Source organism: Phragmites australis, chromosome 22 (assembly GCF_958298935.1).
Source record: "Phragmites australis chromosome 22, lpPhrAust1.1, whole genome shotgun sequence".
In the NCBI taxonomy this organism is placed as follows: Eukaryota; Viridiplantae; Streptophyta; class Magnoliopsida; order Poales; family Poaceae; genus Phragmites; species Phragmites australis.
The window spans coordinates 17517746-17542673 of NC_084942.1; the positions used below are offsets into that span (position 1 = coordinate 17517746).

At 44.4% G+C, this 24928-nt stretch overlaps 1 protein-coding gene and 1 long non-coding RNA gene across 3 annotated transcripts; both read right to left on the reverse strand.

Annotated features, from left to right (window-relative positions):
* Window positions 1-12458: 12458 nt before the first annotated feature.
* On the reverse strand, window positions 12459-14097 carry LOC133905305 (uncharacterized). The gene is made up of 5 exons (XR_009907600.1): window positions 13911-14097; window positions 13671-13777; window positions 13384-13554; window positions 13057-13281; window positions 12459-12986 (listed from the first exon to the last, which is right to left on the reverse strand). It is a non-coding gene; the product is annotated as an uncharacterized LOC133905305 (long non-coding RNA).
* Window positions 14098-15124: 1027 nt separating this feature from the next.
* Window positions 15125-19253, reverse strand: LOC133904678 (OBERON-like protein). Of its 2 annotated transcripts, none has more exons than XM_062346151.1 (3): window positions 19080-19253; window positions 17348-18532; window positions 15125-16023 (listed from the first exon to the last, which is right to left on the reverse strand). In XM_062346151.1, exons 2-3 carry the CDS (start codon window positions 18513-18515, stop codon window positions 15422-15424), a joined length of 1770 nt encoding a protein of 589 aa, XP_062202135.1. In that variant the 5' UTR covers window positions 18516-18532; window positions 19080-19253; the 3' UTR covers window positions 15125-15421. The 2 variants fall into 2 exon arrangements, with proteins under 2 accessions (XP_062202135.1, XP_062202136.1); XM_062346152.1 differs by lacking the exon at window positions 19080-19253 and adding an exon at window positions 18935-19066.
* Between the last annotated feature and the right edge of the window lie 5675 nt (window positions 19254-24928).

Here is a 24928-nt window from a genome sequence, read left to right on the forward strand (position 1 = left end):
CCAAGAAACCATGCAATTAGAAGATCATAGATCGTTACCACTTAACGCGTAGTACAACGGAAGAAGAGTTGGAGTAGACCGATCCAACGTCGTGCGTGTCAAAATCCTCGAGCAGCTTCTCAATCAGATCCACGACCAGTCCCGCGCAAGTGGTCACGCTCCTCTACCAACTTTGAGCAAGTGGTCGTGCTCCTCGACCAGTTCCGAATAGGTAGTTGCGCTCCTCGATCAGTTCTTTGACCAGCCTCCGAGAAAATATGTTGCATCCTTGACCAACTCCGAGTTGTCACATCACGCTCCACGACTAGCGCCGAGCAAGTATATCGACGAGCCAAGTAGGTCCTCGACCAGCCAAGCAGCCGCATTAAGATCTACACGCCGAGGAGATTAGTGCCGCAATAGCAGCAGAAACTCTACGGTATCCACACATAATGGGTTTTAGGAGATCATGTGGAGGATTGTGGCTAGGGTTTCAGAGTGGCTCTTTTTTCCCACAGGCCCCACCCCACAACTCTCCTTATATAGAGCTCACTAATGGGCCCCCACGTTAGAAGCCCTTTAGGACTCTAGCACCTCATGGATCACAATTCAATCAAACCCATATACGAATCCAAATCGCATGTTTTGTTCCAACCCATTAAATGTGTGACCCGTTAGGTTCATGTACAAAAGGCTATGACTCGGAAACCCATTCCAAACTGAAGTCAATAGCGGTCCCTAGCAGGACATATTGACTTTCGAGTATACACAAAGATCATATCGGCTAAACCTTGATATACACATGCACCGATTCCTTCGCCTCATGATACCAGTCAAGCTCAAGGCGAGATATGAACCACCCTTGTGATAGCCTTACCATTCACTCGATCATGTAGTGAATTCATCATGATTTACTCTTTAATCATATTGGTATGGTCATGCACTTTCTCAATCTAACTACCTCGAGGGGCCCAGAGATAACTCTTTCGTTATCAAGGAAGGGCAAATTCTATCTTGATCGCTTACACCCCATGGCATGTTTCATGACAAACCCGAAAACTACCTTTATGACTACCCAATTAAGGAATAGCATTTGGCAGCCCAGTATGTCACTACACATTCTGGGAATTAATGATGATCTTAGCTCTACGGATCCTGCAAGTACACCATCTGAGATAATAACTGATGGCACATCATAAATAACAATCCAAGTAGTATCTCAAAATAGGTCTATCCAACATCATGTTCTCTAACATAAATGTCCATATTATTGATTCGGTATCTCTATACCTATAATTCGTGAAACGTGATCATCAATCAATACATGTGCTGGTCTTATGAATCATCCCAATGATATGTGGTCAGGGATCAAATTAGAATAACATCATGATATAAACAAAGAGCTCTATGAATAAATCATATACTTGCTAATCAATGTAAATGATAGTCATTCTTGGAATAACACATTATTCTGAAGTACATAAATATAGACGTATGATATAATCATCTCTATGATTGCCTCTAAGGTATATCATCTTCACTCAGCAAGGTGAGTAGCCGGTGAGAGCCTCCACAAAACTCTTACCCTCTCCTCTCTATTGCAAAAATGTTTACCCCTCCTTTTTCTCACAGATGGCAGAAGAAGGATGGACCACCAGTTACTGCTTGAACAAGTAAGGTTTTCCCAAGCTCATGTATGTCATCATGGTAAGACTTGGTATTCTAGACCACCCGGAATGCGTGGGTAGAGAGTACGAGGAGTATGGCACAAAGCAGTGCGAAGTGATCATCCATGTCGGAGAAAGTAAGGATTTCCCTGACATAAAGCCGAGGAGGGTGTCCATGACAAGGTTCCAGTTCAAGGACACCTACCAGGCTGTCGCCCACAAGGCTTTGAAGTACCTGTGCCAGACATACGAGAAGCCCATCTGCCGTACACCCATGAGGTTCTTTCCACCCTTGGTAAGGAATCGCCTAGTGTGGATGGCCTGGATGAAGACCCTAGAAGGCCATGAATTATGAGAAGATGACTCGGCTATGGTGTTCATGTTCGGGTACTTGCTTACCCTAGACGAGCAATACGACAAGTAGGCAACCAAGCTGAAAAAGTGCATCCATAGGGAAAAAGAAGCCGAGATGTAGATCAGGAAACTCCACATGCAGCTTGCAGAGGCTAAGGCCCAAGCCACTAGAGTTGAGAGCCGTGAGACTGCCACGATTGAAGCCTTGAAACAAGTGGAGGACCGCCACACTCAGCAGCTAAAAGACACCTACCTTGCCACCAGGTCCAAGAGAAGGACCCTTGGCTTGGAGGACAAAGGGTAATCGGTACTAGATGGAATCCTAGTTGCAACCATGGAAAAAAGCAAAAGGAAGTTCGCTGACGCCCCACCAATACCCCTGCCTACAGAAGTCTCCCATGGGACTTCCAAGATGGAGTCTACTGAGGAAGAAGAAATTCTCCCTATGACTCAACCACCGCCAAAAGATGATGGTTCCCCTCCTCTCATCCCGTTAGAAGACCCTTTGACCTCAGAAGAATGATCTAACTATCCACTCGGACCCTTCAAGGAGTGAAGACGCTCCGGTCCGAACCTATAAGTCTAGAAGTAGTTCTAACTAGCTCCCCCTTACGCCCAAGGGAAGTGAAGGCTACTTCACTTTGTGTATACCCTCGTGTAAAGGAGATGTATCCATATTGTAGTGCGCGTTCTTTTTGCCTATAATGTAAGTGTTGTGATAATTGAGTGCTTTGTGTGTATGATTCCTTATGGGATATCAAGGCTCAAACCTTGCACTTTTCAAAAAATAATGACCTAAACCAACAAACATCACTTCATAGACCTAACTGTCAACTCATGTTTTTCCCTCTCATCTTGATCAACAGATGCCTCCAAAGCGCTCCGCTCTGATTCAGCAATGTCAGCACCAAGCTGCTGCTCCCCGTGGTTGAGGAGCAGGAAGGTAACCCTGTTAGGGCAGGGCCCTAGTTGCCACAAGAAGAGGATAGGCACTCCCATTTGTGGAGTATGCTATGGATGAGGAAGTGAATCAGCATGAGGGTGTAGGAAACAACCAGAAAGAAGAAGGAAGTGACCTGGAACTACCTCTTCCTCCTGCAAATGACTTAGTGCAAGTTATGACAAACTAGACCCGTCTACTCGAAATTTTGGCACGTGGACTCAATCTTCCTCATAACCGTGGGCTAGGACTTTAGGAGAAGATGTCAGACTTCATTAGGATCAAGCTACCCACATTTGGAGAATCAGACAACCCACTTGAAGGTAATGACTGGTTAAGGGTTATTCAAAGAATTAGCAACTTTCATTCATATAGATTTACAATAGCTAGTTCTTTTTCCTTAAGGTGAACAAGGCTTCAAACTAGGGATCAAATATAGCCAGTCAGGGATCTTGCAGGTTGGAGTTAGAGATGAGCTTACCATGGTTGAATATTATGCTTTTCGGTTACAACAACATGGATGCAACGCAATCAATCAATTATTCCAGCAATACATGCATAGTTGACATTTTTGCATGAGTTGAGGAAAATATGCTTAGATTTGTCGTAAAAGAAAGAACTTAAGGTCAAGTTTTAACAGTTGTCCAGGATTCACTACACAAGATTTTGATAGAAATGATGTTGGTAAGGAAGTTATATTGCCTACCTACTAGCCTTTAAACAAAAGAAATATGGTACAAAACTATCAGGATGCAATAACAATTTGTAGGTTCTATGGACCTCTAGACCTATTAATTACTTTCACATATAATCCCAAGTGGCAGAAATTAGCATTATGCTCTTGACTTTCTTCCAGGACACAACCTTAACGCTAGACCTAACATAGTCGAGTTTTCAAACTCAAGGTTGAAGAACTTGTTTATGTGATGAAGAAAGGTACTAATTTCGGAAAGCCACAAGCTGGTATGATTATCAAATTTTGACCATGTCCATTGTTGAGTAGTTTTATTATTGAGGATACTCCATATAAAAAAACAAGGTCCTTTCATTGATAGATCACTTTCACAATAGGAATAAAGGTTTACCTATCTTTTATAAACCTGATCAGAGATGCTTGATGAGTAATTTGAGGGATTGTCAGGGAATAAAAATGGGTAGAAAAGCATTTGTTTTCCTACATGAAAATCATAGTTATGTAAACTATTTCCTATTTTTGAGCTAAAAATGGTAATTATGTACAAATTCAAGCAAAAATGCACAAAAATAATGCAATTGGAATATAGGTAAAAATAGTAAAATGAGGTCTCAAGTATTTGATAATGTATCCATGCCACTAATATGTAAACATGCCACTGACCAGATAAGTTCATTTATAATTCAAAGAGAACCACTCTTTTAGCATCAGAGTTTGCTACTTTATTATCCAGAGACTCCAAGTTCTTGTCCACAAATGTGTGTTCATAAACCATTAAACCTTAAACTATTCATTTAATTCTAACTATAACTATGCAAATTTGGTCTATATTGAGATCACGTTTGTCTAAACCATAATACTTGAGCTCCCCTCAATACACATTTATTTAGACCAGTATGATCATGGTTTCGATTATTGATCTAGATTAAGTGTTATGTCAAAATCTGACATATTTTATGAGCCCTTTTATACTGTGATGACGAAGTTTTTGTTGGAAAATATACATGATATTTAAGATTTGGTGCTATATCAGTTGGATCATCTGTGGTGAAGCACGGGTATCAATAGCTAGTAGATATTTAGGCCATCTCCAATGGTTTTCCTTCAGGGGCCAGAATCCCTTCACGACGGGATTTTCATTCCCTTCAGCGTTCCAACGGTTTCCCTTCACGGTTTCCGTCACGACAGGATTCCCAGGGTCATTTCTTTCAGGACGGGATTCTCTCTCCATTCCTTTCGTGATTTCTCTCGAGGGAAAGCTATTAGAGATGAGAGGAAATAAAAGGAATAAGAACGAGAAAGAAATTGAAAAGAGAACGAAATAAAGAAAATATGATTAGAGACGATCTAAATACCTATATGCCACTGAAACATCGGTTCCACGGACCCGTACGTGTGAAATTGGCTAAGATGGCGATCCTGTCAACCTTGATAAAAACAAAGCTATATGATAGCTACCCTCACATGAATTAAAGCTCCATCACTAACACTTGGCCTTGGAATTCTGAAACCGACGGAGATCACGAGCGGGTTGTCGCGCTACTCCTATCGATATCTAGGCTTGGCCACACGTCTCCCTTCCGATGGGGCACCAGTTCTAGGATCTACAGAAACCAAGGAAATCGATGCTGTCGTCACGTTGATGGATGGATGGCGTGGCATGTGCGCGCGTAGGAACCATGGAAGCATCGTCCAGTGGTGCTGGACAAGTGTCGCTGGGAGAGGTATCTGAAGTTCATTCCTTGCATTGTATTGTATGTATATGTTCCAGTTCTGCTACTAGTTTCACATTTGCAGAAGACATGTGGGCCACCACCACATTCATTCACGTCAGAGTTCAGACAAATGGAACAAGACTTTACATATTCACAATTGCAGGAGTGATGGTGTGATCCATTGAAGCTGGATGCAGCTGTGCTATTGTTCTTGTACCTTCCCTTCTAATACATATGCACTGTGGACAGCATGTCTCTTCAATCATGATACTAGTTTGTCAAACTGGAGCTCAACGCCTTTTGGTGACGTTCATATTTCCCGACATGGTACATTTATCCTGATGGTATATCTGAAAATAGATTATCATCGGATATGATATGCTCTATAACTGCTATGAGATAAATAAGACATATACCGTATTTCAGATATTTTATCGTATTCTACGAAAACTATCCTCGTATTAAAAAGAAATTTTCAAATATTCAGAAGTAATACAATCCGAAAAGGTTACACCTAAAGACTCTGAGTATAATACGCCTCTCTGACCCGTCTATGTATAGAGGGGAGGGGTACGTCCAAGAGGGGTAGAGACAGAGAAACAAGGAGAAAAAGGAAGCGAGATTAGAAACCAGAAGCCGGGCAAACAATATGAAGTAAGTCTAGTCAGATAAAAGTAGAAACAACCAATTGAAATCCACAAACAAATACAAGCCACGATTAGATTCATCTACAATAACCTCATGATTTAGAACACGAGAGAACTCACCAAGATCCTGTAACACCCTAACTTTCAAATTTTCTCAATAGTTAAAATTTTGTTAGAATTAAATAGGAGTTGTAGGTTTTTGTTCAATTAGAGAGAAAATTAATTTATAAATTTAACTTGCCATAGGTTATAATCATGCTTGATGTATTCATGTTGCTATAGTTTGCAATAGGTTTTTATGGGTGAAAAAATGTTTGCAAAAATTCGCTAGAAGGCGCTCGTTTAAAATCCCTTTGCGAAAATGATTCAAAAGCAAATAGAAAAGATTTTCTAAATTCTAATATCCTAACCGGGCCATTTTTTTCTCTCAAGCCCCAGCCCAGACCTCTCCTCTCTCCCTCCCCCTCTCTCCCCAAGCCGCTCTCCCTCCCTCTCCCCGATTTGGGCCATGGCTCGGCCATTTCCCACGCGCGCTCGCTGGGCCGAGCTCACCCAGCCGAGCCAGCCATTCACCGTCGCTCGGCCTCCACAGCCCCTCTCTGGCCTCGTATTCGCTCGGGGTGAGTTCGCCGACGCTCCCTCTCCTTTTTCGCCCCAAGTCGGAGCTTCCCGGCCGCCGGAGCCCCGTTCCAGCTACTCTCCAGCCGTCCACCGCCATGCTCAGCCCCACCGGCGCCTCTAGTCCGCGGTGTACCCGTGGACCGAGGGCTTCCCTTTCGATTCACAGCTATGTGGACCCGGCCCACATGATTTTCAGTAACAAAAATAATTCAATTTTGTCTTATAACATCAACTTGCGCAATAATCAAGATTATCAGTATAAAATAATTGGTTTATTCTTTGTTAATAAGTAAAATTTGTAGAAACACCCCTAGAACTTCAAATTATTATAACTTTTTGCTCGTAGCTCTGATTTATGTGATCTTTGTGCACAAATTCTCGTAGTGACGTGTAGAATCTTTTTATAGGGTTTTTGCCAAGTTTTAGTATTGTATGGTGTACTATTCTTATGTTTGATTGTGTGCTCATGTAGACGATTCAGTCCAAGAGCAGTTCAGGAATTTCCAGGATGAAGACTTTGAAGGAACTGTGCATCACCTTGATGAAGGCAAGTGCCTTAACCATGTTATGAGCCAAGTTTTAATACAAAGATAGTTTTTATAAAATATGCATGATGTTTTTGTGATGAAATGGGGTAGTTAGCAAATACTAGCAATATGTGTAGTTTTCCTCTGTAGATGTTGTATTCAATAACATGAGTATATTGCTTAGCCATGCTTTTAGATGAACATGTAGTTTATAGGTGATGAATCGTGAGTTATGAAACTAAAAGTTGAGATAGGAAGTTTGTTATGATAATTGATATTGTTAAGGGAATTAGCAACAATGAATCTAGGGCTTAGGCAAGAAGGGTATGTTGGTGTGTGCCTGTTGATGTGTTCCGGGCATGGTTATCTTGGTTGGATATGTTTGGTGTTTACCTTGTTGGTTAGCTGGCGGTCTTACCCAGACCATAATAAGAACTGGTTCGTGGAGCGAGCACCCACGACAACAATACAACCACGAGACCTATATAGTTCGGCTTGGCTAAGTAACTAGATGTTCTCCCAGTGGTGTATAAGCCAAATGGATGTGTAGAGAAGGAAGGGGTAAGAGGGGGCTTCTAGGGTGGAGGGTTACTCCACTTATGTACGGCGGTGAAACCTCAGTGGGCGAGTACATACTGAGAGACTCTTTCTAAAAGCCTCAAAGTGATCTTTTGGCGCACACCTCGGAAGTGTGTAAGGTACCGGCAAAAGAGATGATCACGAATCATGGGTAAATTGTACAAACTCTGCATATTGTCAAACTGAATATTCAATCGTGCTCACGGTTACGAGCGGCATGGACCCTCACATGATTAGTTGGGTGGATGTTTTCCATGGTTATGAAATAGTTGAATTCTCGGAGGTTAAAGGAGATCTTTTGCACTTCTTACTTTTTTAAAAAAATAAAACTGTTTTTTCATAGTTAGGACTAAAACTGGCTTTTATGCAAATTAAACCCTAAAGGATAGAAAATCTTGGTTTAAGCCTCCATGTCATATCCCCCCCCCCCCCACTTGTTGAGCATTGGAAATACTCACGTTTGCTTTTCAGAAGGTGAAGCTTATGAAGAATATCCTGAAGATGATGCAGAGTTCTAGGCTTGTGGAGCTTCCAGTCAACTGCCTGTGGTGTGGAGCTACGCTGTGTTTTCTGTTCCGCTGCTATGTAATTTTCTTTAGACTCGTGTGGTCATTTTGTAATAAATAATATTGTAATAATGAGCACTGTGTCTGTTATCCACTAATGACATCGCTATATGTATGTGTAAACTGATCCTGACATATATATAGTTCACATTTGGTTTTGGTCTTAAAATAGGGTGTGACAGATCCTTAGGATTAGATCTAGATACACCATCATTGTAATTGTCTTCTCTTGAAATTAATTAAGTCAAAACATGATGTATGGGTATTATCCTAAGGGATGCCTGAATCTGTATAAAATATCAACTTTACCAATTATCGATAGCTAGTGTTGTCATTGGGGATACGACAAGACATATTCTCATCAATTAAGTGCATCGAGTCTCCGACAATGGGCTACTTCGATGATGGGTTCTATGATGACATCGGACCCGACATCTGTGTGAAGTTTGATAAGTTCATCAATCTCCAATGGTGAATTTCGATCGGGCTTGGTCAGGCCCTGGGGTTCGATGGTCAAGATGATCGCTCTTGTGATCGTATAGCTAGTAGATCGAAAAACCCGACTACGACTGTGGCCTTAACTTCTAGTAGCTCTCGGTACCAAGTAATCGCCAATATAGAGAAGGAGATTCTATAGGATGAACCTCGCTTCATGGAGTTTGATGCATCCTCTGACGAAGATACCATGTCAAATTATGTTGTCAGTGTACTCTTTGCTGGCGTAGCATCTAGGCCCCTTGATAAGTGGTAAGTATTTTTGTGATTAATGATAACTGTATTATTGTGACTAACAAGTGCGTTTTGAAGGATATCAAAAATTTAGGTCACAATGATGATTGGGTATTCTTGGTCCCAAAGGTGATTCTTTGGACGATCAAAAGACATGTACATCAAGATTAAGGATCTCCTAGTTCTAACACCGGAGCATTTTTTTGGTGACGTAGCTAGAAAAAGTACAAGTCAACGTCGGATGGTACGACACTCTGCAGGTTAAACAGGCCAGAATGTTTTGACTCTGAAGAGGTGCTTCAAATCAACGCACTGGATTATCCATTGCTAAGGATGAAACACACCGAAGCTTTTTCCACAGAACTAGAATTTCTACTAAAAAAGTGAGTGTGCACGTCGGATGGTCCGGTGTTCATCGAATGACTTCACCGGAGCGTTTCTTGCAGAGAAGGTTTCTCATATGGTTTTTCACGATTATACTCGTCGGATGGTCCAGCGTGTATAACGGAGGCTTCACCGAAGTATTTCGGAATAGTAATGGCTAGTGACAACTGGCACCGGATAGTCCGACGTGTGAGAGCTGGTGCACTATCCAACCACCCACTTTTTTAGTGAGCGTCGGAAGGTCCGGCGTGCACCGGCTCTCACACGTCGGACTATCCGGTGCCCGCCAGACCTTCTGATGCTCACTGAAAAAGTGGGTGGTTGGACAATGGATAGATTTGGACCTCTAGCCTATAAATACCTCCTCACTCGGTCTCACTTTGATCTCTTGCAACCCAGAGGAGCCTAGACAATGTGTGTATCATCAAGAACCAAGAAAGAGCACTTAAGTGATTTGCAAAGTCCCTAATTAGAAGATTCAGGACGTCATTAATACTTAGAGAGTAGCAATTGTGAATCTAGCTGTAGTTTCGGCTTAATCTTGGTCAAGTAAAGCTATTAGTTTGTTACTCTTGGTGGTTGGCAACACCTAGCCGGTCTTAGGTGATTGGAGTTATCTCAGTGAGCTCTTGGAGTTCTTGTGGGAGCCCCAGGAAATGCGATGTACTTGGTTTGATACCCACTAATCCGGAGATGGAGAAGTGGCAATCATGAGGGAGCACTTGAGTCTTGGTGACTCAAGGGGGAGTGATATCCTTGGTGGATGCTCCAACGAGGACAAGGGGGAGTTCCAATTCCTCGATACCTTGGAAAAAAATCGGCATCCTCTTGTCCATCTGTTTACTTTCTTGCATTTACTTTGAGCATTTACATTCTTATAAGATTTTAATTCCGCAATTTGTTTAGTGTCTTTGGTTGATTTTTTTTGTTGCCTTGCTCTAAGCTTATTCGCATAGTTGCATTATATTCCATCTAGTATAAGGTTGCAACATGTTTTTGTATTGGGTAGAATTTTTTTTTAATTAGAGTCCAATTCACCTCCCTCCCCCTTGCATGTTATGGGTTAATTATAAAAAATTATATTTATAAAAAAAGTTTGTTACTCTTGAGTTTTCTTTCTATTGCTTTATTGAAAATGTTTTACTGATACTCTCGTGTTTTCAACCTGTAGATGGCTTGCACGAAGATCACCCTATGCAAGCATGTTTTGGTCCCTAAGCAGGAGGTTCCTGCTGGTGCTGTTTGGGCATATCAACCCCTTGTTGAGTTCCACTTTGATGGGACAGCATGCCGGCTACTTCGCCTGCACGCTTTGGTACCAGATTTAGGGTCTGTACTTCCACGACGTCCCAGTCTACAAGGGAGTCAGAGTTCCCCTTGGAGGCTATAGTTACTCCTGGACAGTGGAGGTGACTATGTTCGAGAAGCCTATTGACGATGGTCTTCACCGAGTTCACCATGTTCACTCTACCATCACCCTAAGAGCTACCTTCGAGTCTGGGATTGAGGACGTCGGCTGCCAGGCACTGGTCATTCTCTGCAAAGAGAATAGACAGATCATCTGCTTCATCCAGTTCAACAAGTTTTCACAGAGTCCATCTGGAAGTCTGGAGGTCATCTTCGCACCTGTCAATGATGAACCAGATGGCTGTCTCAAAGAGCAGGTCCACCTTACCGCCGCCTTGTACGCTGAGCTTGACAGAGCACTCGACGAGCTTGAGGATCTGCACCAGCATCACGCGGAGCAGGAGCAGAGCATGCGCGAGCATCAGATGCTGCTGGAGGACCCGACCAGGTTCCAGAGGAGGCTCCCGAGAGACTCGTGGCTGCACCACCCTATTCCCCTCCGCGCAGGAGGCTTCGTCTAGAGGCTATAGCAGGTCCAGCAGGCCAGGAGTAGTATCAAGTTAGGTGGACATTTCCCCAAAATAAATTGTTTAGACTCTTTATGTCGTATGTTCTAGTTTGTGGTTGTGGTTGTGTCTGTGGTGTGAACATTGTTATGAGTTGGATCTTTGTATGGTTGTGGGTGTAATGTGGAAGTTCCTCCTCCACGTTGCATCAGTTATCTTATAATAATATAGTAATAGTTGGGAGTCCTTTGCTCTTGTTCTATCTGTTCATGTCATATCTTATCATGTTCTTTCCATCTTTGTTATACCTTTCGTTCTCCGCTCATATCTTAGCAACCAACATATGGTGAACACCAGAAGCAATCCCCACAATGATGGCAATAAAAACACCAACAATAACCAACACTGCCACATCCACCTCTACCACCTCATTTTAACCTGGAACAAATGATGGCTATGCAGACGCAGATCCTACAGGGATTAGCTCAGAATGGCAAGTATGCAGCAGGTCGCTACATAGATGCAAGCTCCTCCTCCACCGTAGAATAGGTTGGGGGAATTTATGAGAACTAAGCCACATATGTTCTCTCAGACCGTGGAACCAATGGATGCATATGATTGGTTAAAGGCTATAGAGAAGAAACTTCGGGTAACTTAGTGCAATAATAGAGAAAAGATCTTGTTCACTTCACATCAACTCTCTAGACCAGCAGTAGATTGGTGGGATGCTTATACCAATGCTCATGAAGATACCCAAGCCATTACCTGGGCAAAGTTTAGAAACAGTTTCCGTATTCATCATATACCAGCTAGAGCAATGAAGATCAAGAAGAAGGAATTTCATGAGCTTAAGCAAGGAGCAATATCTATAAGTGAATATATGGCCAAATTCACTCAACTATCAAGGTATGCCCCAGAAGATGTGGATACAAATGAGAAGAAGCAGAAGCACTTCTTGGAAGGACTAAATGATAGGATTCAATATGCATTGCTTCCTCAGGACTTCGCTAGCTTTCAAGCAATGGTGAAAAAAGCATTGGTGGTGGAACACAAACGCCACCAGATGGATCATAAAAGGAAGATGTCTTCTCAAGGCCAAGGCTCAAGCTATCACTCTCATCCCTGCTTTAACCCGCCTCAGCAAGGACCAGAGTTCCTCCAACAGAATCATAATCAGAATAAGCCTCATATACAAGTCCCACGTTCAAACTATCAGGCCCCTCGTCAGGAACCTCCACCGGTACCTCAGTAGAAGAATGGCAATCAAGCACCTTCCTAAGTGAACAACAACTTTAAAATTATTATACAGTTGAGAGTAGCTTACAAAGTCAAGGAAACAATTAGGCTAAAAGAAGATCTTTTGGAATACTTTCCCTAAGTGAAAGTAACTTTCTCGGACGATGACTGAAGCTTTGTTATCTTAAAGAGCTGTCAAGGGAGTCAAACCAAACTGCTCATCGTCCTCCGACCAGATCTGCAAAAACTGGCCCCTGAGTGGGCCGGTGTTGAGTCCGCCACCAATCATTTATGGACCGGCTAGGATCTCAACCATAGTCGTGCCCACGCCTTTCTCAGAGATGACTACCGCAACATCTTCCATTCCCAAGAGAATTTCCTCAAGCTTAGACATGACGGTGGACAGAGTAGAGGCAGCCATCATTGCAGGCATGGCAATGGGCTTCAATGCCTCTAGGGAATTTGCAAAACACTTTGGAGCTCGGATCCACATGGCTACGAAGAAAACATCGATAAGAAAATTGGACAGAAAAGACTAGAGTAAAGAATCAGGTACGCAATTTACCTTAGGGGTTTAATCTTAAACCTGAGGGAGAGCTTCACCCTTACCTCAAGGGAAGGAATTCCTGATTTGGCAGGACGTGCGTCGAACTTGGGGGCGAGGATCGCCTGAACAGCTCTTTCTTCCTTGGTTTTTTTCTCTGGTGACTCCTTTGTCAAAATGTGTCGATGTCGTGGCCGAGGCATCATCTGCTTCCCTTAACACCTTTGACCAATGCAAGCTCAAGTCCTTTTGGATTTGGTTTGTAAAAGAAGACCACTCAAGTCATTGAAGTCTCTTCACAAGGCGAGGGTGAACATTGAATGTGTGAGACTCAAGGTTGAGGATTACCTCAGGCAGAATCCCCGTACTCGGAGCAGGGATGACATGGACAATCACATCGTCGGACTTCGTCTCCAGGTCATCCTCTATGACATGTGCCTTCTTCCTAGCTCGGTTCAGGACTAGGCTACATTGGTCCGAGGGAGATCTTATACTCTTTCTCACCCTACCAATGGTTCCCTGGTCAAAAGACCTTATCAAGCCAGTTCCCGAGGTCATTTCGATCCGAGGAAGAATCTATAAGGACTAATAACAAATTACGACTCAAAAGATAATGGGAAAAGCATAGGGCTTACTTTGGGTGGCAAGTTGCATAGAGCTTTTAGGATGTCGTCCCAGTTGTCTGCTGAGGGCTTGTCAAAGAGGTACCACACTCTTTTGTTGGCGGCACTCAGGGACAACTCTACGAGAAGATAAAATCACTTACAATATGCATATATACAGATGGGGATGCACTCAAGACTTCAATAAATCCAGTGCCACATCTCAAGCTATCATACTGTGAGTCTTGAGGCCCCGATGTAGTCGATGAGTACCTAGAGTTTGTTGGTTCACCTCGAACGGCTCTTGCTAGTTTGCACATGGTTTCACCTAGATGCCCTTGTACTCAAGCGCACCCCGGTCAGGGAACTCACAGTAGAACCACTGCTTGTGCCATCCCGACCATGAAGACATCATCGTGATGTTGATGTACTTGCCGACGAAACCACAGCAGAACCTCTGAAGTCATGCACACTTAATGCGATATTATCTAAGGACAATGAAAAAGAGAAGGTAACCTTTATGCTTTTGCAATCAGAGATAATTCCCGACTTAGAAGGTCAATACAAGTAGAACTCTATTCAGTTGGAGAAAGTTTTCAACCAGAAAAAATTCCATTCAATCAAAGATGATTCTCGACTAGGAAGAACATTTTTTTGCCAAGGACTATTTCCGCATAGGTGAGTTCTAGTACGGTCGGATCCCCGACTACGTGAAATCCAGCCGCCCTCTTCTGAGTGGAATTGGGAGGCTAGCTGATGAGGATTTTAATAATTAAGGATCTACTAGAATATGTTATATCCTAAAGATATCGTCATACATATATTCTTTATTCTATACGGTAGGTTCCATAATCACCACGAAGTAAATAAGGTATGTATCGATATTCTAAGCATTCATCATATTCTACATGAAAACCATCCTGGGATTATGAAAGGATCATCTTAGATATTCGGAAGCAATACAATCTGAAAATATTACACCTAGAGACTCTGAATATGGTATGCCTCCCTAACCTAAATATATAAGGAAAGAGGAGGGTATATCCACGGAGAAAAGAGGGAAGGGAGGCTGGAATCCAGAAGCTAGATAAGCTATATAAACAAGCCTAGTCGAATAAAAACAAAAATAATTATTTAAGATTCACAGCTAATTCAAGCCACATAGATTATTAGCTTCAAAATTTAAAATACAAAACGACTCACCAAGATCTTTAAGATTAAATCTAGATATACCCTCATTGTAATTGTCTTCTTCTGATATTATTCAAGACAAAACATGACATAAAGACTATTATTAAAAAATATCTGAATATATATAAAATCTCGTATCTTCTTCCTCACATAGTTAATAACCATATATCTCTACTTTAAATAAATATTTACATTTACCAATCATCAATAACAACTATGTTTCACTGATCCGGCCTGCTCAAGCTTTCCCGGAAGCATATGCAGGCAAGTGCAAGACGTGGTCAGATTCACCGAGATTTACCAGCGTCAGCCAAGACCATAAATTACATGCCATTTTTTGGTCAAGGGCAACGTATAGATACATCACTATTTGCTTCAGGTGTTTCTTATCTACTGAATTAAATTTTAACAGGAGCGAATGCAATAACGGCACACCATTAGCACCAAGAGACCCAGTAACGTTACAACAACTGAAAGGATATGATTTTCTCAGGGCACCGCCCATTATGCTAATACTACTTTACACTGAAGACTGAAGAGATCAGCATGCATCAGCACAACATAATACATATAGTTACCAACCTGAGCAGCAACTAGTGCCCCTCCGACTTAGTCGGCATGCTGCGGACGTTCTTGAGGAGGTCCTGGATCTTGGACAGCATCAGCGTCTGCGCGGGATCGACACCAGCCCTGCTGCTGCTCGCCAGCGAGGGCATACGGTTCTCCTGGAGCTTTATCTTCTCGAAGAGGAACTGCTTCTCTGCCTCCGCTTCCTCCAGGCGCCGCTTGAGGTACATGCTGGCGTAGTCCTGCTCAGCTCTCTCGGACTTGGCAAGGGCGATGCTCTGGAGCCTCTCGGCCTCCTGGCGGGCCTCGCTCGCCTTGAGCTGGAACATCTCAGCCTCGGCCTGCTTCAGCCGGACGATGCTCTCAAGCTCCTCTACCTGCTGCTTCTTGCGCAGCTGCTCAGCCTTGAGCTCCTGCGCTTCCCTGACCTTCTCCTCCAACTCCCGGTCACAGGCCTCCACAGCAAGACGATCCTTCTTGTAGAGTCGCATTTTCTCTTCGGCAACAAGCTCCATCTTTCTTACAGCTTCTTGGACTACCTCTGCAATGCGATTACAGGCCTCCTGGGGAGTGATCAGGCGTCCTGAATCATCATTTTCAGAGTTCTTTGGAGAATCCATCTCAAGCTCTGTGTAAATATATGCACAGTACCACATCAATCCATCAATTTATAGTAAGCTACCAAAATCAATGGTATAAAAAAATAGAAAGCCTAGTACTAATTACATCTGTGGTGAAAAAAGGGAGTCATGTTAACGTAACATAAAAAAATGAACAGCATGATCCAAAAAGGGCATGTAGAACTCAGTCAACTAAATTATAAACTTGAACAAAGTGAGCACCCAAAAGTGATGTGACCTCTATTAGATGAATACAGTGTTACTGCCTTACTGGCCTTTGTTACGGATTGATTGTAAATGTCAGGGATAACTGGTTGATTGCTCTTGACCTCCTGATGGGACAAGCAGCATCTAGCCAATCAAGAGCTAACTGACTCTAGAGAAGAGGGAACGGAACATACAGAGATAACTTGGGGAGAAATTTGACTTAATTTCTGCTTACCTATAAAGATAACAAATCAACAATCCTCTGACTATACAGTGTCTCCTAAGAGTTCGTAGAAACCGCTTTCATGGAACCTAACAAATAATAACTTATTTATTAGGAAGCTTATTAGGAAGCCTATAACAAATAGAGAAAAACCTAATAGATGACAACTCATCCTTTCCTAACAAAATATTGAAATACCCACAGCTAAATCTTTCTGACATTCCATGTGCTGCTAGTAAAATCTAGTAAGAAATGCTTAAAGTAAAGATTAATAACAAGAATGTTGGATGCAGAATTGATCTCAATCGACTATTTAAACCTTTCCAGCAATACACTTCAAAAAATTAGTTAACTAGTCTCCTACCTCCACAACAAAGATATTGAATGCATCAAATTAGAAGAATTTCTGAGTGCAACAACACATGTTCTTTCAGTCACAATTCGATCACACGATAAATGTGTTCCAAATCCTTGTCTTACATCAATGGCACAAATCCATTTTTACTGGATACTGGTATCTCTCCAAGCTACCAAGAATCAACAATTTTACAGCACACCTTAAGTAATATGGACTGAATAAAACAGACACAAATCTTGCAGTACTTCTTCTTGTGAGACATAGCAATAGATAACTGATGAGACATGTGTTGTTAGATAATTTGAGTAACTGCTCAATTTTCATTGCCCACCAATATAATGGGGATGTACAAGCGCTCGAATAAATTAACAATAATAATAGAAGCACACAACACTTTAAAGCACAAGGGTGCCATGAAACAGTTAGAAGAATGAACTAAGCAGACTCAGAAATGAGCGTTCAGAAAATAAAAGGAGCAGAAGCAAGCTATGAAGCTAACAAGTCAAGCACAAACGTCTGTTTCAGTTAAGGAAAATAGACAGACCTTGGAGCGCCTGTAGTATCATCCTAGGATTGATGGAATCAGCAGGAGTGTTCCTCAACCTTTCAATCAGTTCTGCACATTTCCTGAACAACACCCTCCCTTTTGGGTCCTCACTTAAACGGAATATCTTACAAACAAATTCAAGCTCCCGTAACAAAGCATCCCTATCCCAACCAGGAGCGCATTGTTGGAAGACATCCTTAACCCAACCCAGCAACTCTGAGGTCCTTTGGCAAGCTCGGCACCTAAAAAGCATCTCAGCATGGCCAGTGCTGCTCTTCACTGATTGCCCCATTCCAATCTGGCCATTGTGAATTGCACAATCCGTATGCGTCCAATGAGAGCAGAAATCACACCCAATCCAGCGGCATGTATTGACCTCAAAATCAAACTTGTTGCAAATGACACACATGCAGAGGTTGCAAAAGCCATTCCTGTTAGCACATACATTGCATCTGCACTCCTCAGCAGGGAGAGCACTCTGGCAAGCAATGTTCCGGCACCTCTTGTACAAGAAGACCTCCACTAGCCGACTCTGGGGAATGGTAACGCTTGGGTGTAAAAAGGCCTGTATTCCAGTCTTAATTGCAACAAGGATCTCCAGCTGCACGTGGTGAGCCATTGAAAGCATGGATGGTGTCAAATCAGCCCTGTCCTGGACAAGCTTCTGCAGATACATGAACTCTTCAATGTGGTGAGAACCCCCAGAGCCCTCCAGAATAGACCTGAGCTCATTCTTGATCCCCTCCAGGTGCTCCTCTGGCAAAACCTTCATTTTCTCGGCGACCAAGTCAACCCTCTCCCGAGCAACCTCCCGCAGCAACCTCCCGCCAACACGGGAGGCTCCGCAGACAACTTGCAACTTGGAGACACCATTTGACACCTCCTTCTCCTTGTCCGCCTTATTCACAGCACCAGCAGCAGCACCACCATTGCTCTGATTTGGCTCCACAGGCCACGTATCCCTGGAACTGGCGCTCTCAGTGGCGGAGTCATGCCCAGGGTCAGAGTTGGAGCCGGGCTCTTGCGTGTCCAGCGAGCCGACCTGCTCCGACGAGGCCAGCGAGAGTGAGGTCTGAAGCCCTGTGGGACGCGGACCGTGCCTAGGCGGCAGCATCCCCTGGGATGGCGGCTGCTGGTGGAAATTCGCGCCGGAAGAGGTCCCCATCTTTCACAAACCCTAAGCTGCAAGAAACGACATGTTCCATCACTCATCACAAGGATAGTAAATAACAGCATAAGACTAATTACTGACAAAATAATCATGGAATAAAATAGCCTTTATCCAAACTAACAACGAAAACTGGACATTAGTAGATCTAAGCTAAGCAACAAGCTAACAACTAGGAACCGAATCCCTCCTAGCCAATATCCAACACCCCCCACACTCTCGTGATTTTTCCAGCTCAATTTCTCCACGGAAGAACGCTTAGAGCACAAATCGCTCGCGGAATTCGTTAATTTGGACCTAAACTATTCTAGAACAAGCAACCATCCAACCCAGCCGCACGGCCTCCTCCTACAGAAAGCTCAAACCCTCGCAGCGCTCAACACGGGCCGAGGCCGAGGGCGCGACCCCGAACGAACCTGCGCAGACCGGAATCCGCCGCCGACGCAACCGAATCGAGCACCCCCAAGCCCCAGCTCCGCCTCCGCGCATAGACTGGCCTAGCTACCGCACGGGAGAACCGGCCGATGGTTTGGGGCTTAATCATAGGGCCAAACTGCTCACCTGCGCGCTGCGCACCAGATCGGCGGCGCTGATTGAGCGCAGTACGGTGGCCGTCGCCCTTGACCGACGCGGCCGGCGAGGTCCCCAGCCGAATTTCCCCTCCGCGCTGTGTTTTTTTTAAAAAAGCAATGATTTCTCAGGACGGGAGGAATGGGAGTGGGAGGCCAATCGAGAGCGACCCGGCGTGGGAGGAAGAGGCCAGGGCGGCGGGCGACCGGGTGTGGCCGGTGGGGACGTGGGGAGGGCAACCGGTTTGACCGGTGGCCGACGCTGGTACTGTAGATGTGGGACCCGCCAAGCGCCAGTGGGTTTGACCGCCGTACGCGCACTCGCGGACACTGTGCTCATGAAGAAAGCGTGTTTGGTACTTGCCGGATAGGGTTTTGCCTATAGATAGCAATGGGTAAAATGCCCGTGAATAGAGGCTATATAGATTCGTATCTGTGAGAAAAATTTTGTATCTGTGTTCGTATTTGTCACCTGTGATAGGTATTAAACTGTGCTTGTACCCCCAATCTGTGGGCATCATGTGCCCGTAGGCACGTCCGCGTGCCTGTCAGTCAACAAGTAGTTTATATAGGGAGTTTTAGTTTTTTATACAGGGAGTTTTTCATAGCAATACAAGTACATATCAACAATCTCATCAAATTTAAATATATAGGAAAAATAATAATTTTAAATACTTAATGCATCACACATTCTCACACATACAGGATTATTCAACAACACAATTACACAACAGTTTATCCATAGTTCTATACAAATAAATAGAACAATGAATAAGTTTATCAATTAGATTCAACATTAGTGATGCATGATTCTTTTTGCATATCTTCTTCAATGTCTTCAAAGCATGACCAGAAGCTATTAAGCCTTCCATCACCTTCGTCTACAAACAAATTTTATGTACATTAGTAGCAGATCATATATTAGAAATAGAACATATTGTAAATACACATTTATTTACCTTTGAGATTGTGACGAAGCCAACTTTGGCTGCTGTCGGTGACACAGGAACCAGAGGTCCCTGAGTCCCGAGGCCAAGATAGCAGAGTGCCACATGGCGCCCTCCCTCGGGGATTGCCTCCCCGAGGTCCGAGAAGACCAAGTCCCAGTAGAGGGTGCTTGAGGCCATGAACAGCGGTCCCCGAGTACCCGAGTTCCCCGATGATCTGAGAAGACCAAGTTCCGGGAAGAGAGTGCTCGGGGCTGCGAACAGTGGCCCCCGAGCACTCAAGTCCCCCGACGACAAGCAAAGCTAAGTACCGGGAAGAGGGTGCTCGGGGCTACGAACAGTGGCCCCCGAGCACCCGAGTTCCCCGAGGACCCAAGGGAAGTCAGTTCCGGGAAAGAGTGCTCGGGCCGCGAGCAGTGGCCCCCGAGCGCTCGGTTCCCCGATGACCCGAACAGTCAGTACCGGGAGAGAGTGCTCGGGGCCGTGAACAGTGGCCCCCGAGCGCTCGGTTCCCCAAGGACCAAGAAAGGGCATATCCAGGAGAGAGTGCTCGGGGCCGTGAACAGTGGTCCCCGAGCACTCGGTTCCCCGACGGCCTAAGAAGTCCTTCGCCGGTGGCCCCCACAGAGGTCCAGCGGTGAGGTATCAACCAGTGAAAGGTCCGATGCTGCATTTAAGAGGGCGCGTGGCCTGTCGCTTCCAACTGCTCCCCCCATGCTTTCTGTCAGTCCCTGCCACATTCTGGCAGGGGGGCGTGGGGACATTTAATGCACGGGCCACATCGCGGGACATCCAGCGCGCCTCGGGATAACATCGCGAAGCCCAAGGCGCCCCGCCTGCCGCCCTACTGTGTCAGGTGTACAAGACCGGGCGGGCACGCCGGGCCGCTCGGAGGCTGCCTGGTGGGCCCTCCCCGCGACGCCCGTTGAAGAACGGCATGATGACGAACAAGACCGGACGGGGGCGCATTTTCAACCCTCCCCGTCACTTCGCACAGTAGCCCATGATGGTTGCTTTCCATTTTATGGCGCCTCGGAACTCGCGCCCTCCCTTTCTGGGCACACTACCGCCTCGGCGGGTATTTAAGGCGGGGCGGGCTCCCCGGAGAAGACAGGTGAAAACTAGTAGAGACAAGTTAGTTACAGCCGAGTGAATGGAAGCTAGGCAAGACAGAGGCTCAGTGCAAGCATAAAAGCTCAGATCACCGAAGAACAAGGAGCCCGAAGCTCTAGGCTAGACAAATATTCTTGTAACCCAGCAGAACCTCTGAGAGACATTCTCAGAGCATTTATAGCATACACACAGGAGTAGGGTGTTACGCTTAGTGCAGCCCGAACCTGTCTAAAAACCTCCTGAGCATTTACTACTTTCTGCATCCGATCCTTCCGTACCACCTGCATCGCATTTACACCCATTTATTTCACCCGCAAAACAGATTCAGAATCATCCCCCGGCCGAATCTAAAAGGGGGTCCCTCCGGATCCCCGCTTGAGGAGTTCACCCTCCGACAGCTGCACATCAAAGCTTCCAACATTCTAGGAGTAAGACGGCTGCGATGCTCACTTAAAATCCTTCCACTAGTGCTAAAAGTTGATTCAGAAGCTACTGTGGTGATTGGAATAGCCAAAATGTCACGAGTAATTAGCCTCAAAGTGGGATAACGAGTTCCGGCCACTTTCCACCAACCAAGGACATCAAAATAATCATTCTCATCATGAGGAAGAGTTTCTTCATCCAAATAGCGCTCTAGCTCATTCTTACTTTTAACAAAGGTAGTAGTCTTCTTATTTGCAGCAAGAGTTTTAAAAATTGACAAAACAACAGCTGCACTAACTGAAGAAAAAGCACCACTAGATGATGTGCCCACAAACTCTTGGTCTTTCACTTGGTATTTTTTTCATCAAATTAGTTAGCGATTCATGGGCGTCTGCAACATATTTTTTAGCTGCTTCTTCACCAAAAAGGGCAATGTAGCAAGCATGCAACATTGTCATCTTAAGACGTGGATCAAGAATAACAGCAACAACCATAAGACTATGGATGTCAGCCCAATACTTATCATACTTTGCTATCATGGCAGCAGACATTTTCCTAATAATTTCATCTTCATCATAACCCCAAGACATGATTTTGAGTTTAATCTCACATATTTTAGGGAAGAAAACGTTAGCTGTCACATACTTGGTTCCAGAATACAACTCAGTGAGCTCATAGAATAATTCTAATTTATCACAAACGATAGTAGTAAATAGCCAATCATTTTCTGGTGGGCAAACAAAGTTCCTATCAAGTTCACCCAACCGTTCAAAAACCTTCCTATAAGGTATAGCAATACTAAGCATGATATAGGTTGAGTTTCATCTAGTTTTGCAATCTAAGTGCAACTTCTTATCCAACTCAACACATTCATCAAGAGCTGTTTTCTCAAATTTCTCATACCTCTTTGGTGTAGCAATCCAATATGCAACACTCTCTCGGATGTGTGCAACAGCAGTTCCAATGACTTCCATGCCATCTTTGACAATGAGGTTGAGGATATGTGCACAACACCGCATATGCAGCCACCTTCCTTTCAATAGTATGTTAGATGCCCCAAACCTTATCTCCATTAAGCCAATCATGCTATCATTGGAGCTGCAATTGTCAAGGGTCACAATGGACACCCTGCGATCAAGATCCCAACTTTGGAGACATTTATGCAATGCATCACATATAACTTCTCCAGTATGGGGGCATGGCACATACATAAACCTACACAAAAGAATGCAATAATTCTTTCAGCCGGACAATTCATAATTGACATAAACATACAAATGATACAAAGTGCAATAATTCAATTGGACAGTTCATAATTGACATAACAGATAATATTTCAGCAAGCAAAATTAGAAAATCTATACTACAAAGTGCAATAATTCAGTTGGACAGTTCATAATTGATATAACAGATAATATTTCAGCAAGCAAAATTAGAAAATTACCTCAATATACAACTTTTAAGCGTCCAAGAGTCATCAATAAAATATCCAGTGACTGCCATATAGCCTCTTTTTTTATTATCAGCTATCCATAGATCAGTTGTAATAGCAACACGGTAATTTGTTCTTTGCAAAAATATTCTAGCTTTCCTTTTCTCCCCCTCATAGAAGCTAAGTATGTCCTTTCTAATAGTATTTCTAGTTCCCATTTGAAACAAAGGTTGCAACGCACTAACAAACTTACGAAAGCCATGGTGATCAACAATGGACAGCGGGTACTCATGCAATATAATCATGGAAAAAAGAGCTCTTCTAGCTACATCTTGATCAAACACATAGTTTTCTACAGCCACTAACCCCTTTTCAATAGTTCCAAACCTCAAATTAGCTTGTATTTTCACTCCTGGCTTCTTGTTGTTGTATATACAAGTTTTCAAATGAGTTTTCGAATGGGTCGTACCATTTCTTGATGTGGCTGAAAGTTTCTTCTTGTAGTGGTTGCACTTAGCCTTCCAAACTCCATCCACGCACACTTTTTCGAAGTCGTTCCAGACTGTTGAGGTGAGCTTCCTCTTCAAGCCCGCAGCAATACCAGTTCCTGCATCCTCCGATATGTCCACTTCCACTACATTTATATCTTCATCAGTACCAATTGTGGGAAAACGAGGACCAGTTGCATGTGAAGCATTTGCATGCTGCAGGGAACTACTATTTGCCATCTCAATTCTCAACTATAAGTCACAAAATAGAGGAAATTAGCTTATGGCCTGCACTACTCACAACAACCAGACTAAACAAAAGGAGTACATTAACTCACAAAATGGAAGAAATTAGCTTATGGCCTACACATCCTATTGAATAATCATTGTATGGCCTTTATGCTAACTTACATTAACTCACAAGACACAATTGAAAACTACACATTCGGAGTCGGACTAAAGTTCAGACTTCACAGTACCTCGGGAGGATTTGGACTTTCGGAGGAAGCCAACCACCGGCAGTCTTCGCATGAGTCCGCAGTCTTCGCACCGGCTACCGGGGAAGCGTTATGGCGAGTTGGCGACCCAGAGAGATGAGCTCCCACACGCTGGATTGCTGGAACAGTGGAGCTCCCTCGCCGACGCGAGCTCCTGCGGGGCTGCGGTGCGGGTTGCCGCCGGTCAGGTCCCGGGAGGAGGGAGGGAGTGAGGGGCTACGGGGTACGAGCTGCTGGTAGAGGAGGGAGGGAGGGAGGGAGTGCGGGCTGCCAACGGGTCGTCATCTCGCAGAGGAGGAGGAGGAGGAGGGAGGGAGTGTGAGGCTGCGTGCTACCGGCGGCCGGGCCGGGGAGGGGCTGGGCGGGGTGGGAACTGGGATCGTGGGGCTGCGTGCTGCCGACGGTCTAGGAAGCGAGCTCGAAGCTGGGCGGGGTGGGAGCTGCGGACCGCGGATGAGAAACGAGATCTGGATTCCGGTCCAAAACTCCGACTGGTGGCGGCTGAGAGCGTGAGAGGCTGAGACGGCTTGAGGGTTGAGGCTGAGAGTTTTGAGTCCCTGTCTCCCTGAGTGGGTGGGTCCGCGGGTGTCAGCCACTGGAGAGAGGAGAGAAACGGAGAAACCCTAAGCTGTTGGAGTGGATTTGTGGGCGAAACGGGCACGGGCAAGGGTTTTCATACCCGGTTCTTGAAACCCGAAGGGTTTAGATGCAAACCCGCACCCGTGCCCATGGGTGCAAATTGAAACCCGTATCCTTGCCCATCAGATTTTTTGTCCACGGGTACGTGGGTATTATGTACCTGTTGCCATCTTTAGTTTTGCCTCGCTAGGCAAGGATACGTTTGGAATGGCAGCTAAAAACCTTGTTCTACTCGTCGAGGATTTCCTTACTCGTACAAGTGTGAGGAATAGTAATGTCTTAAGATATTTAGAAACTATTAG

What these genes read in the sequence shown, in the direction of transcription:
- LOC133904678 (XM_062346151.1), bottom strand. Translation starts at nt 18,515, where the DNA reads ATGGGGACCTCTTCCGGCGCGAATTTCCACCAGCAGCCGCCATCCCAG. An exon ending in GATACTACAGGCGCTCCAAG is followed by an intron (nt 16,024 to 17,347) that starts GTCTGTCTATTT and finishes ATATTTACACAG; the next exon opens with AGCTTGAGATGGATTCTCCA.